The sequence below is a fragment of the Cladophialophora carrionii genome (genome assembly GCF_000365165.1).
Source record: "Cladophialophora carrionii CBS 160.54 unplaced genomic scaffold supercont1.5, whole genome shotgun sequence".
Lineage (NCBI taxonomy): Eukaryota > Fungi > Ascomycota > Eurotiomycetes > Chaetothyriales > Herpotrichiellaceae > Cladophialophora > Cladophialophora carrionii.
Genome location: NW_008481830.1, coordinates 2,247,082 through 2,262,208, shown reverse-complemented (window position 1 = coordinate 2,262,208; position 15,127 = coordinate 2,247,082). Strand labels below are relative to the sequence as shown.

Genomic DNA, 15,127 nt, shown 5'->3' with positions numbered 1-15,127 from the left:
ACCGCCCCTAAATAAGGCCGTCTCCATCACTATCCCCGACATTCCAGTATCAGGACGAACGGATTCGGCCGAATAAACTCAGCCCAAGGTATTATGGGTGTTCAGCATCTCGAGCGTGGCCTGATGTGGGCGGAGACATATCTCAGTGGACACATGCAGCCTCGGATCCAGCTCAGGAACACGTACAGGCATTTACCAGTGGCTGATGCGGGGGGATGGATGCGCTTTTGAGGTGACTTGTCTTGGCCGAAGCTGTGGTGGAAAGGAAAGGATGCCCAGCGTAGAGTGCGGTCATGCCTTGGTTGCGGATTCCTGCTGGCTTGGTCGAAGATCTAAGAGCGACGCTCAAAGAGTATGCTAGATACTCGATGTACACCATGTGATGTGTGATGTATGATATACGAGATATCGATTGACGTTTCTAGATATATCTAATGATGTAGTCGGTCTATTTCAAGATGACTTGTCCTCCGTGGCAACGGTCCAAAGAGGCCTCACTGCCACGTCTCCACTCGTCCCGTCCGTTCAAAAGGTGCCAACCTCCTCGGCGACAGTGAATCTCGCGCTCGTCCTCTCCCTCACGTCGTCGACAGTCACCCCCTCCGCCACCTCCTTCAGCACTAACCCCGTGCCGCCCGTCCGGTCGACTTCAAACACGGCCAGCTCCGTGATGATCAGGCTGACGACTCCCTTCCCTGTCAACGGCAACTCACACTCGTCGACAATCTTACTCCGCCCTTCCCTGTCCGTGTGGTAGGTGCAGACGATGATCTTGGTCTTATCCGGGTTCGACACGAGATCCATGGCACCACCCATGCCGTTGAAAGCCTTGCCCGGGATGATATAGTTGGCCAGGTCGCCCGAGGCACTCACCTGCAAGGCGCCGAGGAGAGACACGTCGATGTGTCCGCCACGGATCATGCCGAACGATTCGGCGCTGTCGAAGGTGCTGGCGCCGGGAACCAGCGTGACGGCCTCCTTGCCCGCGTTGATGGTGTCCGGGTCGGCCTCGGCGAGCGTGCGCGGGTACGGCCCCATGCCCACGATCCCGTTCTCGGACTGCAGCCACACCTTGGTGGTGGAGGGGAGGAACGAGGGCGCCAGCGTGGGGATGCCGACGCCGAGGTTGACGTACGAGCCGTCCTTGAGTTCGCGGGCCGCGCGGCGCGCGATGCGTGTGCGTTTGTTGGCTTCGTCGTCGTCGTTGTTCTTCCCGCCGCCGCCATTCTTCTGCGACGGAGTTGCGTCGGCGTCGCGGTCCTTCGCGCTCAACACGATCTTCTCGATATGCTTGGCCGACGTGGCAGGGCAGATCCGGTCGATATAGATCCCCGGCAGGTCGATGTGGTCGGGATGCAGGCTGCCCACGGGGACGACGTGTTCGGCCTCGACGATGGCCAGCTGGGCGGCCTTGGGCATGAGCACGCCGTACGTCTTGGTCGTCGAGCGGAAGATGCAGTTGCCCGCGGTGTCGACCTTCCAGGCGCGCACGATCGCCACGTCCCCCCGCAGCGCCGTTTCGAGCAGGTACGTCCGCCCATCGAAGATGCGGGTCTCGCGCGGACGGCCCGCCTCGGCGACGGCGTGTTTGCCCGTCGCGGCGTCGCGCGGCCCCAGGCGATGCGGGATCCCGCCCGTCTCGATCAGCGTGCGTGCCCCCGTGGCGGTGAAGAACGCGGGTATCCCGGCCCCGGCGGCACGGAGACGCTCGGCGATGGTTCCCTGTGGGCATAGCTCCACGACGACTTTGCCCTCGTGGTACTGTTTGCCCAGCGGCTTGTTGTTGCCGATGAAGGAGACGATCCAGCGCGACACCTGGCCTGTCGGGCTGAGTTTGGCGAGGCCGTGCTCGCCGGCCCCGGCGTTGTTGGACACGACGGTGAGATTGCGCGTGCCTTTGCGGCGGATGGCGTCGATGAGGGTTTCTGCGGGTTGCGAGGTCAGTGAGATCATATACAAGCCAGATCCGGGATCACAGCCAGACACGAGCGTAGATGCGTGTCACGCTTGCACAGGTTTATGTGTGTGTATACATACCCGCCACGCCAGAGAGCCCGAAGCCAGCCGACAAAATGACACTCCCGTCCTGGAGATCCGCAATCGCGTCGTCGGCACTCTTGTAGACCTTGGAGGCGCCTTGCCCAGAGACGTCGATGCTTGTGTCAACGCGCTCTCGGTACTTCCTCGAACAGACGCTGAACGGCTGCTTCTGCTCCTGTTTCAGCTTCTGCCCGTGCCTCTGCTTCTCCCGCACAGAGATCACGAATGTCCCCCATCCGCCGACCCTCCGCCGTATGGATGCCGCGGTGGCGGCTCCCGGTCTTAGACTGCCCCGAAGTGTAGCCTCCTTCAGGCAAGGCGACGCCTCCAGCAGAAATGACATTGTCGGAGAAACAAGAAGTGACCTCAGGAGTCACGCTGTACTTGGTCCTTCGTGTCGCTTGCAATTGTGCGGCATCAGCGGTGCGGTAGTTATTACCAAACAAATGCTATGCAGCCTCGACTCGACTCCCTCGACAACATGCGCAACCAAGTCCAGTACTTTCCTTTGCTGGCTTCCGATCTCTAGAGTCGGACTGCAGGCGGTACTTGGGGTGGTCGATGTGTACGTGTACGGCCTTTCGCCGGTGTGGACTCCGACTGCAACTTCAGCTTCGGGTATTGATCTGGGGGCCGAGAGGAGAGCAGGGTCGTTACATATCATTCTATATAATAAAACACATTTCGGTAAAGCGAGACCTGTGCCCGCATAGCTACAATCTCTTAACACACGACGTGGTCGTTGAGCGTGCTCACGAACTGCCAAAGCTATTACTCATGTTTCTGGCTTCTCAACACTATCAGCGCTGGCCTGCGCCTTTACTGTATGCCGATACTGATGATGATGCGCGCTTGTGCTTGCTTACAGTCACGGCAACCCCATCCTCTTCGTCGTCCTCTCATTATGACCCCACGCATCGATACTCCCGTCATGAACGGTGCACCTCCTCATGTCCCGAGCATATTTTTCCATGAAAGTGCCCTCGCCGGCCTTGTGCATGACGCAGGTATTGTCCCAAACTACGAGATCTCCTTCGTTTTCCCACTCGACGCTGATAACATACTTGGGCTGCGAAGCATGAGCGAGCAATCTTTCAATGAGTTCCGTGCCCTTCGGCTCTGGCACACGCTCGAACGGCTGCTCTTTGGTGGGAGTGAAGCTCGTGGACCTAGGCTTCTTGTACTCCAAATGATGCATGTGGTTGGCGATGTAGAGATTCGGACGGCCACTAGGCCGATGGGTCTGGACGACGTCGTGACGCCCAAAAGGAAACTTTTCTGGATCGATGTCCCGAAGCCATTCGCTGTCCTTGGGGGCCGCTTTCTTCCTGGAATGCATCAAGCTGTGGGCGCCGATATATTCGTTCTCCAGGAGATCTTTCCTTAGATCTTCAGGTAATTCGTCGAACGCGGTTCTGGTGTCTGCGAAATCCGTATTGCCGCCGTGTCCTCTCGGCGGGAGTTGGTGGGCGCGCAGGAGACTGTAGCCTGCTCGCCGAGGATTGAAACTCGAATCGACATGGAAGATCGAGTTGCCCTGTTCCCTTGGTGAGCTTTCCTCGCGATTTCGCCGCGCCACCCCAGACGGTCGGGCTTACCAGACCCATGTGGTGTCGTTTGCTGCCGAGCTTGACAAGCGAGCCGTCATCCTCTTGGTTGGACACGTCGAACAGTTCGTCAAAGGGAAATCTGTTCTTGCGGCCCATCGCGAGGTAGGGCTTAACATCGTCTAGCTCGCCGAATAAGGCGGCAAAGGCAACGTGGTGGGCATCGTCGAGACCGGCATTGCGGAAGACGAGCACCCCGTACTGCCAGCATCATGTTAGCACCGGCATGGTAGGCACGAGGACCACGAAAGAATGCAACTGGCATTGTGACATACATCCACGATGGCCCGGTGTACCTCGTCGAAGACCTCTTTCTCTACCGGCTTGGAGAAATCAACGCCGGTGACCTCGGCAGCAAAGGTGGGTGCTAGCTTCTTGAGCTGAATGTGGTGATACTCAGTATTTGTAGCGTGAGGCATCGTGTACAGTGTGCTGACGGCTCGCAGCTTTCACACAACTGAGGCTCAAAACTGTCGTCTTAACGTTGAACGATCCTTCGGGCGTAGTGGTACATATATCTGTAGGCTCTTGATTCCTCATTTACTGTGGAAGGACGTCATGAACCAGGGTACAGCATCCACCTCAGGTGAGCGTGTCCCTCTGGCGCAAGTTTGCGAAGATGTACGATCAATTAATGCCGCCCCCGCGGGCGATGACCCCGATCTCAGAGAGATAAGCGGCGATTGCTCGAAGATGATGGCGGACTTTCCCGCCGCAGCCTCTCAGCACGTTCTGCCGGCTTGCCGATAAGACATGAGTTCCCTTTTATAGTCTGTCGTCTATAGCTGGACGACTTTGTCGTAACACCACAAGAGGCCGAGCTCGGATGACCTTCGATATCCGCCCCCGCGGGGTAGGCAGTAACCGAGGCTAGGTGGAAGAAGCGGCAGCTCCCCCATATCTGTGGGGGAGGAGGACAGGGGTGCTGCATTCTGCACAGGACCGACATTGCGGGGAGGTCTCCGTCGTCGTGCTCTGGGTGTAGTGTAGGAGCTGGGAAGAGCCATCAAATGTCGGCCAAGCAGCACTACAGTGGTGCCAGACGAGAGACGAGACGCCAACTCGGCTATCACTGTCCCGAGTTTCCAATGGCATGGGAATTGAAAAGCTTCCAGTTTGCGCCATACGAAGAAGGCGGGCTACTGCACTTCGTATGGATAGGACGGCACGACCGTGCCATGCTTGCTTCGCGGTGCTTGTTTCTCACGAGCAGAATGAGGTTGTCGTCCGCAAAGGTCACGACCTGGTCCGCAACGAAGTGCCATGGCTGCTTGTTCCCTCTCGCTCAACGCAGGCTCAATGGCAGGATGCGAGGAGGGTGCAGCTTGGAACTGGCACCCCTTTGATGTGGGCAGCGACGATCGACTCCGACAACCAATACCGATCGACGTCTAGGCTGGATGATCATTTTCGCCCCTTTAGCACAGCTTTCCGCTGTTCACTTCCACCGGCTCATGCACCGCCTTGCCACGTTCTGGGCGTGCGGAGGACTTGATATCCACTTCCCCATGTGGAGAATGATAGACGGCATGCATGTCGTTTCTCTTCCTGTCCAAGTACTACACCAGTGGGTACAGCCTTAGCCTTTTACAGCGTGCCAGCTGCTCGCCAGTAACAAGGATATTCATTCCAGCCATCCAGCTTGTCACGGAGAACCTCATGACAAGAAACCACCACCTTGGCGGGCGGTAGAAGTACCCAAGTAGCCGACGGCGTCTTTGCCGATGCTGCGAAGGGTTCGCGAAATGGAAGGGAGTTGGAATATGGTTGCAACACAGGCGAAGATCGGCACTTCTCCAGCATGTGGTCATTCTTCGGCTTACCGCCATCTGCTTCAAATTGAGGGCAACCTCCAGTTCTCCTCCTTTGTTTCATATCTTCTCCCTGTCCCGCAAGCTCTGCGATATCACCATCCATGATGGCTGGCGTGGCAACCCTTCCAGAACCCATCAACATGTCCAAAGAGATGACCATTGACGCCCAAGGCGTCCATGTGGAGAAGGTGGCAGAGCATGAACAGCTGGTCGACAGATTGAACAACCTCGATCCGCCAGTGACGCCAGACGAAGTGCGACGCGTAAGAAGAAAGATTGACCTTCGACTACCCCCATTTCTGACGGTCTTGTACATCTTCACCTGGTTAGACAGAGGCGCCCTTGGTGAGTTTACCCAAGTTCGATTGCAAGACCGAGAGGCTAAGTCGTCCATGGAGGAAACGCCGCATTGATGGATATCAAGACCGATCTCAACATCTCCGGACCTCAATTCAGTCTGGCTGTGAGCATGTTTTTCGTTGGGACATGCGTGGCCGACCTGTTCACCAACATCGGCATGAGATATATCCGTCCGAGTCTCTACCTCGCTGGTGCAATGGTAGGTCTGAGTCCAAGAACAATCCGCGATGTGACAGCTCTTGACTGGTTGGCAGATCATTTGGGGCATCGTGGCCACGCTTCAAGCAGTCGCAGGCGGACCGGGAGGCATGTATGCCATTAGATTCTTCCTTGGTATCTTCGAAGCAGCTTTCATTTCGGGTGCTCCATACTTGACGACGGTGGTATGTTGTTGAATCGGTGCTCTAGCGACGCCCATACTAACCGTAGCGGTCAGATGTACCCTCGAGCTGAGTGGGGAAAGCGTATCTGTGTCTATCTGTCTGCGACTCCTATCGCGGGCGCTTTCGGAGGCTGGATTGCCTACGGCGTTGCACACATCGAGAACCCTAACATCGAGAACTGGCAGGTCCTCTTTATTCTGGAGGGTCTGCTCACCATTGCCTTTGGTGTCCTTTGCATCTGGGTTCTTCCCGATCGCCCACACAACACCAAATGGCTTACGCCCCGGGAGCGCGACGTGGCCGACTGGCGCATGATGCGCGATGGAAACCGCACACACGGCAAGATCCACTGGTCTACTGTCCTCAAGCAGCTCATGGACTGGCGTATGTGGATGAACATTGCCATTTACATGTGCCAAGTCGTATCCACGTACACCATCGCAACGTTCACCCCTATCATCGTGAACACGATGGGGTTCGACAATGTCAAGGCCCAGCTCATGGTTGCACCACCATACTGCGTGGCGTTCGTGATGGTATTTGTGGTCGGGTATCTCTCCGACCGCTTCAAGTCATGTTCTGGCTTGCTAGTCATCAACTCAATTGTTGCGGCAACTGGGGACCTGATGCTTGTCCTTCTTCCCAATGAAAACAACCATGCCCGTTATGGAGCCACTTTCCTGGTCCTTACTGGGATCCTTTCTGGCGTGACCCTGTCAGTCGGCAACATCACAGGCAACTGCTGTGGAGACATCAAGAAAGGAATCGCAACAGGATTGTTCCAAGCTTTCGGATCGACCATGGGCGTAGCGACCGGCTATCTGTTCCCAGCAAAAGATGCTCCGGAGTACAAGATGGGTTTCTGGGTCCTGTTTGCATGTACATGCTTCACAGGTACCGGTTCCGCAGTCATGACGTTCATCAACATCCGCGAGAACAAGAGGAGAGATGCGGCAACCGGGCCACCTCCGACAGATCGTGTGATCAATTTCGACGAGGATGGCCTGATGGAGAAACATCCTCATTGGAGATACTACAGATGAGAACATTGCAGGGACAATGGGAAACCGCCAGGAGATACCTTAAGTTTGGGTTGAACACACACACTCTGCGATGGAGCCGCGTCGCCGCATTATAAGAGAAAGAAGAGGATTTCAAAGCAATGGGAGAAGAACAAGGAGAGAATGTTGCCTATATCTGCTAGCAGCATACAGTGGGAAGATAATGACTTTGCCAGTAGCATCAAAGTGAATTCAATCTCCAAAGCTCCCGCTTCAAGTGAACTGAAGTTCAGCCGAAGTTCAGCCAGTACGGTGACGCATAGCAACCTTTCTGCATCTGGAACGCGACAATGGACGCCCATCCGCGCAAGCGAGTCTCCTTCAAGGTCCCCTCTTCTCGTGGTAGAGAGAGACTCCAGTCAAAGTCTGAGCCGGAACCTATGCGCATGCCTCCCGAGCCAGAGAAGGCCGGCATGGACGAGATTTCCGGCCGCGGACACCGCGAGAAGAAGCCGAGCGAGAAAGTCAAGGAGCAAGTCTCGGGCAAGATTGACAAGATCGAAGATGAGAAGCTGGTAGTGCTTCCCACGTACATTGCACCCAATGACCCCAAATTCCTGCAAGATCAAAAGGAGATCCCGAAGTTTTTGGATCACACCAAGGTCTCTCCAAATGGCGACAAGATTGACTTCTGCACACTAGGCACACAGTAGGCGACCGCCCTCCCGTCACGCATGTACAATGGCTGACATGTGGACAACGTAGTGTCGAGAGCAAGGAGAAGCGGTACTACATCCGCGCCAAACGAGATCCGGAAACATTCTATTTCCATGCCGACGAAGCCCCCCCACATTACGCCCGTCTGAGCGACGAGAACCATCCTCAATGCGGCGTCGAGAACCTGAAGAATGTATTTACGAGGGATATGCTGGGCAAGAGCGGAGAGTACGGCAGCTACACCACAAGAGCCAACGTGTTTGCGAGAGAAGGCCAGTTCTTCTTCGAGGCCAAGGTCATCAGCATCGCCCCGCCTGGGAGAGAAGACCCAAACCGTGCACTTGCCGAGACACAGACCGCTGATAGAGGCGCAACCAATCGAGGCGGTCTGAGAGTTGGGCTCTGTCGGCGCGAACATCATTGGAGCGAGAACATGGGAACCAATGCGTACTCATACGCTGTCGTCTTGAGAAGTGGCAGAGCGAAAGAGTATGGGAGCGTTCGTTTTAATACCGGCATGCACCACATGCAGGGCGAAGGCGGGCAGGATTTTGATGATCTGTCGCCTGGTGATGTTGTTGGTCTCATGATCACCTTGCCGCCGCTTGAGGTACACAAGAAGGTTGTTGATGGCACATTTAATCCAGCAGAGTATCCTGAGCTCAAGTGCGGTCCAGCCGTGATCAAAAAGAAGCAGGGTGCTGGGAAGAAAGCTTCTAAGAGCGGCTTGAAGTCCAAGGACGGTGCCGACGGTGCTAAGACCAGAGATGACCTTGTCAAGAAGGCCAGCAATGCTCGTGCAGAGATTCGCGCCACGCTTACTGCAGTGTCTGGGTGCAAAATTCCTTCCGATCACGATATCATCCGCGACCGCAACCCGTTCCTGCATAAGGGTATGACCTACTTCGAATGTCCGGAATACACACCGAACCCCGATTTGAGTCGCCCGACCTTGAACGCAAAGAACAAGTCCATCAACCCCGAAACTGGGAAGAGGTATGACCTCTTGACCGAAGCTCATCCTAACCACGAACTTCCTCATCTGCGAACTCTCCCCGGCAGCAAGATCGAACTGTGGGTCAACGGCAAATATCATGGGGTCATTTGGGAACATCTTTTCGCCTTCTTGCCGCCGGCATCTTACATTGATAAAGGGAGCCGGGTCGCGGCTGCAGGCCAGAGCGACGTTGATGACGGCCTGCTTGGCTACTATCCGGCGATTAGTCACTACACTGGCGGTGCCATTGAATGCAAATTCGACGGGCCCTGGTGGTATGGGTACGACAGAGATGGCCCACCACATCCAGCTGCCCGTCCCTTTGGTGACCGCTACAAGGAGCAAATTGTCGAAGACCTGGTGAGCGACCTTGTTGATGAAATTTACCAAGAAAAGCTGCACGGTGATCCAGAGTGGATGAAGAAGCGCGTGTTGAATGCACCAGTGAATCTCCAGCACAGCTGAGTCAGGGTGTAGCGATCTATCTTGGAATTATTGGACACGACTACTTCACGGCGGCGTTATGCATGGCCAGGATGACAGGAGTTTATGCATGTGGCGACAGACACTTCCAATGGCGCAGGTTATGGCATACGCACGGTCTCGGAGAGTGAAAAACCAAAATCGGCCAGGTGTTTTGCACATCGGACACGAACAATTCGGTTTGGCGGTCACGGTCAGAAAAGTCGACTTACAGAGATACCCCATTTCCGCATTTGCCGAGAGGTAGACGCGAGAAATAGCAGAATGAGATAACACAATTCATTGGAAACCACCGGAGTTGTCTTGTTTCGCAGAAGAACACTGGAGCCTAGAGTTGCATGCAAGGCGTGAGATTATCGAGTGTATAATCCCGTACGGGCAGCGAATATCTGCATGTCAGCAAGTCTGGTCTGTGGTGTCTTCGTGCTCTGCAGAGTTGTAACTGATATTGCCCGGTGAGGCGGACCTCGACCATTGACATTGCGATTGGAGTATGTGGTCAAAGCGAGACAATCCGAAATATTGACCCTGGAGTCCTCGTACGAGGTAGAGGCCATCAACCTGTGCTGACAGTGGAGAAGAACCCCTGCGTCGCGCAGAGCACAGTGTGGTACGAGTAACCCACACACAGTAGGGAGGAAGGAGTACGGAGTACAGATTGCTCGTCTCCTGCGGTACGGAGTAATTACTCAGTACCCAGAACTTCCGCAGAAGCAGCGGCATCTGAGATTCGTCACACAACCGGTGGGACAAGGAGTTGAAGCTGACGAGTCTGAGGCTGAGAAAGCCGAGCTGAGTATGAGGAATGCGAGGGCTGATGCAAGGATGAATAGGGTGATGGCTACTCCGTACTGCGAGCGACTCGGTTTCAGGCCCGTGGTCCTCACTGGCGGGCAAGAATAGGATCAGGACTGTGATTCGTTGCTATCCCCGGGCGAGCCCCAGCCATCCCTTGAGCCCCTGCATCGCATTGCCAGTGGCACCTGAATTCTTGACACCTTGTCCTTTATTTATTGCGCTGCCTGCTCCCACACGCAGGCACATTCTCAATTTCATCACGCAGAAACAGCCTTCACGCATTGCCTTTCCTCCCACTTCACTTTTGATGGTTCTGTCCAATTTATACTTCGACCCATGGGGGCCTGTGTCACCATGAGCCCGCCGTGAGGACAGGTGGTCTCTTGTGGCCAGCACGTCAAAAACACCGCACAATCCTCATTCCAACTACCCTCTTCCGTGCGTCACCTCATCCGTCCGGACATATCATCCATCATAATACCATGGCTGGCCCATCAGACATTGTCGACCCTTCCACCCTCAGCGTAGCTGGCTACAGCCAGACCTACCCAACGACACCACCTATGTCAGACGATGGCCGAGAGACCAGCCAACCAGCCTCTGAACAACCGACGAAGAAGAAGCGGAAGGCCTGGGGTCAACCTGTTCCAGAGATCAAGCAGATTCTTCCTCCTCGGAAACGAGCGAAGACAGCAGAGGAGAAGGAGCAGAGAAAGAATGAAAGAATTCTGAGAAACCGTAGGGCAGCAGACAAGTCTCGACAACGCCAAAAAGCTGCTGTCGCTGAGCTCGAGATACGGCAAATTCGGATAGAAAAAGAAAACGCCGCGCTCCGAGAACTGCTTGATCGTTATCAGTCGAGGTTCGGTGTTCAAGCAGACTTTCCCGTACCTCTTCCCACCGAACCTCCCCTAGTTGATCTCGACTCAGCACCATCTCCCTCAGACCTCCGATCCAACACCACTCCAGCGCCCTTCACTCCGTCCTCGTTCAACGACAGCACTGAAGTGGAGGCTGTCCGACCTATTCTGGTTCAATCTGAACAATCGACACCAGTGAAGCATGAATCACCGGTCCTTGCCCCTCAACTCAACCTCATCCACGAACATCCCGAAGCAGAGCAGACAAACTCACAGTCGATGACGTCGCTCCCTGGCTTCCCCAATGTCTCCGGTATGACACAATATCCTGCTGTGGTATTGTGTGACCTGCAGTGTCAGCCGGAGACTTGGGCTATCAGCCTGCCAGCGTTTCCTTCGACGACCAAGAGCAATCTTGGGATCAGCTACCTGCTTCAGGTCTTCCAGACTTTGACGATATTTCACTCCTTCTCGACGACAACGCTCTTACCGATGTGTCAGCTGTTCCAGATTTTGGCGCAGCGATTGTCAATGACCTCGACGGAGCAGGATTTCTCCTCCATCCTGACCAACTTCCCACTAATTCATTCTTTGATTTCGATGCCTTCGACACCGACCAGACCGGCGGTCTTTCGTATGAAGCTTCTGAGTCGACTACTAGCTTGCAGCCCACACATGGCGCGTCTCTTACTGACTGCGACAGACCGGGCTTTGCAGCAAGTGGTTAGCGAGGAGGGCTTTGCGGCAGACCCCGATCGTCGGTGGACATGGTCGAGTCTAATGACGATCAAGTGGGTTATCCTACGGTTGGAGAAAGAACATCGAAAAATACGACGTCAAGTGTGGGAGAATGGAGTACACGATGAGGCCGGCGTTCCGGACTTGAGGGTTATGGCTGGCGTGGATTTGGGAGCCGTTGCCAGAAGTTCATCTCTTTGGCAGGGAACTTGTATCAGTAGCCGCGAGGAGGCTGACAACGGCTGGATATCAGCACAGGAGGTCCACTGAGATTTGATAATGAAATCAGATAGATGAGACGAGATCAATCAAAAGCGTTTCAATCCAATCTATTCTGCGGTCTGCCGGTTCGCTTGGATTTTCCAAAGTCCTGTTCCATGATATTTGGTTGAAATATTCCTCGCGCCAATCACGTGCAAATTGCCTAAGGGCTGCTAGTGCTTCGCCGTACACAGGCCCTTGGCAAAAATACGGTCGCGTCGCACCTTGGGAAGTGAGGAACGCGAACACAGCGGCCTTCGAGACGTGCGACTGGCGGCGCTAGAAAGTTGACGAGGGGTGATACGCAGTAGTTGTGCCTGCACGACGCACTGATGCCTCCATTCAAGGATGAGCATGTGCTCGTAAGTTTTTTCAGCGCGCCGCGCATCAGCCTAACCACCTTCACTAACACTCTCGCCTAGATCATTGCGCCCGGGTCGCAGATGACCGCAGCTCAACTTGGGCTACCAGAGTCATTTACGCCTCCAAGATATCGCTTCCCTACGCGCATGTTCCCGGGCACCAACCCTGGAGAGTGGGAACCAGTCAAGATCCGGACGAAGATTACAACCAAGCCGAAAGTGGTGGAAGCCATCCCTACAATTGAGCCCGTTGAGGGAGGATCGGCTGAAGTCGACTCGAAGCCCGACGTTACGACGGATGGGGAACCGCAGAATGTCGAATCAATAGCGGACCAGGCCAATGGCGAACAGCCCAAGGTTGAGCAAGCCAATGCGGAGGAACCACCAAAAGGCGAGCAGCCGAACGGCGAGCAACCTGGTCCCGAACAGCAGGATGCCGACCAGGCCAGCGGCGAAAAGTCGAACGGCGCTCCGGTCGTTGAGGAAGATGTCGAGATGAACGAAGCACCTCCCGCTGAAGAACGCCCAAGACCAGAAACACAGGACACAGAAATGGAACCAACTTCTGTAGAACAACCCCAAACCCAAGCTGAACCTGCTCAAGAAGACCCGTCTGCCACGACGATTGTCGAAGACGAAACCACTGAGACATTCGAAGATGACCACTGGTCCACAGAAGGTGCCGTTTACCCCATAGTGGCAGGCCATATAGAAAACTGGTCCTGCTTCTTCGCCCTTCTCAGCCATATCTACAACATGATATCCCCACCTTTCCACATGCCGGTATTATTCGTCGCGCAACCGTGTTGGTCAGCCCGCGATCACGAAATGATTACCCAATACGTATTCGAGAACTGGAAGATCCCCGCATTCTGTCTGATGGATTCGGCCTTGACAGCTTGTTATGCGTATGGAGTGCCCACGGCGTTGGTCGTGGATGTCGGCCATGAGAAATGCGACGTCAGTGCTGTGACGGAATTCCAAGTTAATGATATTGGACGCGGCACTGCTCTCGCCGAATGTGGGGGGCGATCTATGACCCGGCGGCTACTAGAGGCCCTGGAAAAGCAGGGATTTGACGAGGACATGGCCGAGCAGTTGAAGAAGAGTCCCATCTGCGAAATTCTACCTCCCGGGACACCGTATCCACAGGCTACTCCGAATGGCAAGCCACCTCCTACTGTCAACCCCGCTGCCGCGGCTTCTACTGGCGCACTGGATTCCGGAGCCGGCGCAAAAGATGGGGAGGGCCTGAGACCGGGACAGGCGCCTCGAGGACCCGGCGTTGGCACAACCGTTGGTGAAGAAGGTGCAAATGGAGAAGATGAGGATAATGAAGGTGTCCTCGACGTTGCGGCGATCGTAGCCCGCGACAACGCCGCAGAAGTGCTTGCCAAGCGGGAACGAGAAAAGGCCGAAAAGGCAGCAGCAAAGAAAGGCTCGGCTGCTGAAGGGCCCAGACCAATTCGGCTGCGAAACTCCGAGAGAGAGCGAGCTACCTTCACCTACGTTGACTACATCCCCCTTGATGAAGAATCTGCGACCGAGCAACCATTGAGCCGGAAACGTAAGCGAGAGGTGGAAGTTGGGGTGGAGCGGTTTATGGCGACAAATCCTCCGCCTGGCACGTGCGATGGTATTATCGATGTCGTTGCGGAAGCGATCCATCATGCTATCTTAAGCGTGCCTGATGTCCCTCAACGAGCAAACCTCTGGGACAATCTGATCGTGCTGGGCAACGGAAGCCGAGTCAGAGGTACCACACGTCCCATCCCCCTATCTCATGTTATCGGCAGCTGCTAAACGATACTCTAGGCTTCACACCCGCGCTATTAGCTGCTCTCAACTCACGCTACATCCTCTCACCTTCCACCGCCACAATTTTCACCTCCGAACTCCCCTCCAACTTCACGACGCCCGTCGCCACCCCCGGCACAAACACCCCCGTCCCGGGCCAAGGGAACCACCTTCTCTATCATCCCGCTGGCCACGGTGTCAACCCACTACTAGTAGCCGCAACGAAGAATATGATGCAACCCAACCCACAACATTTGGCCGTGCCCAACACGGCGACTGGCATTGGCACACCTGCCTCCCTAGACCCCAACCACCCCTTGTCTTCGCACCACCACCGCGGGCACAGCCAATCCCCGACGAGTATTAAAACTGTCAAGCCGCCCGAGTACTTCCCTGAGTGGAAGAACCCGGCCGTAGCCGGCATGGAAGAGGCGAGTTTCTTGGGCGCCCAGGTGGCGGCGAAGGTTGTGTTTATCGTGGATCAAGGCAACAGTAAAGGCTTTTTGAGTCGGAGTGAGTATAACGAGTTGGGGCCGAGTGGAATTCACGAGTGTGCCATGTAAGATTGTATTCTGTCGTTCAGTCAGGTCCTTGGGATTTGTGCTTGGTGGGGCTGGTTGGGGTCGGAAGGCTTGGAAACTACATTTAGATCCAGTCTTTTGTTCCGGGGTACTGTAGAAACATCAGGGCAAGGCTGGGAATGTGCAAGCCAAGTCAAAGCGTCAGAAGAAAAGTTCCCGGTGGTTTTAAGGAGGGTGATGAGCTGCGCGTCCGTGTACCATCCGCGATGTTGCCTGCCTGAGGCAAGCAGGGTCAGCATTGTGCTGTTGAGCATGAATCAGAAGTACTGATAGATGAATTGCCCGAAGAAGATCTCCTTCGCCACAACCCTTTCCATTTTACTCTAAC

General features: G+C 55.2%; 6 protein-coding genes across 6 annotated transcripts; 4 read left to right on the top strand and 2 right to left on the bottom strand.

Annotated features, from left to right (window-relative positions):
- Nucleotides 1-525: 525 nt before the first annotated feature.
- Nucleotides 526-2,383, bottom strand: G647_06644 (uncharacterized protein; the record flags this gene model as incomplete). The annotated part of the gene is made up of 2 exons (XM_008730963.1): nt 526-1,925; nt 2,038-2,383. The coding sequence occupies 2 exons, from the start codon at nt 2,381-2,383 to the stop codon at nt 526-528; spliced, it is 1,746 nt and encodes a 581-aa protein (XP_008729185.1).
- A 525-nt stretch (nt 2,384-2,908) lies between these two features.
- G647_06643 (uncharacterized protein) lies at nt 2,909-4,066 on the bottom strand (the record flags this gene model as incomplete). The annotated part of the gene is made up of 3 exons (XM_008730962.1): nt 2,909-3,577; nt 3,639-3,848; nt 3,923-4,066. 3 exons carry the CDS (start codon nt 4,064-4,066, stop codon nt 2,909-2,911), a joined length of 1,023 nt encoding a protein of 340 aa, XP_008729184.1.
- A 1,499-nt stretch (nt 4,067-5,565) lies between these two features.
- On the top strand, nt 5,566-7,247 carry G647_06642 (uncharacterized protein; the record flags this gene model as incomplete). Its single annotated transcript, XM_008730961.1, has 4 exons — nt 5,566-5,806; nt 5,860-6,020; nt 6,076-6,204; nt 6,258-7,247. 4 exons carry the CDS (start codon nt 5,566-5,568, stop codon nt 7,245-7,247), a joined length of 1,521 nt encoding a protein of 506 aa, XP_008729183.1.
- Nucleotides 7,248-7,651: 404 nt separating this feature from the next.
- G647_06641 (uncharacterized protein) lies at nt 7,652-9,384 on the top strand (the record flags this gene model as incomplete). The annotated part of the gene is made up of 2 exons (XM_008730960.1): nt 7,652-7,914; nt 7,971-9,384. The coding sequence occupies 2 exons, from the start codon at nt 7,652-7,654 to the stop codon at nt 9,382-9,384; spliced, it is 1,677 nt and encodes a 558-aa protein (XP_008729182.1).
- Nucleotides 9,385-10,682: 1,298 nt separating this feature from the next.
- On the top strand, nt 10,683-11,788 carry G647_06640 (uncharacterized protein; the record flags this gene model as incomplete). The annotated part of the gene is made up of 2 exons (XM_008730959.1): nt 10,683-11,373; nt 11,415-11,788. The coding sequence occupies 2 exons, from the start codon at nt 10,683-10,685 to the stop codon at nt 11,786-11,788; spliced, it is 1,065 nt and encodes a 354-aa protein (XP_008729181.1).
- Nucleotides 11,789-12,391: 603 nt separating this feature from the next.
- Nucleotides 12,392-14,781, top strand: G647_06639 (uncharacterized protein; the record flags this gene model as incomplete). The annotated part of the gene is made up of 3 exons (XM_008730958.1): nt 12,392-12,421; nt 12,482-14,177; nt 14,237-14,781. The coding sequence occupies 3 exons, from the start codon at nt 12,392-12,394 to the stop codon at nt 14,779-14,781; spliced, it is 2,271 nt and encodes a 756-aa protein (XP_008729180.1).
- Nucleotides 14,782-15,127: the final 346 nt, after the last annotated feature.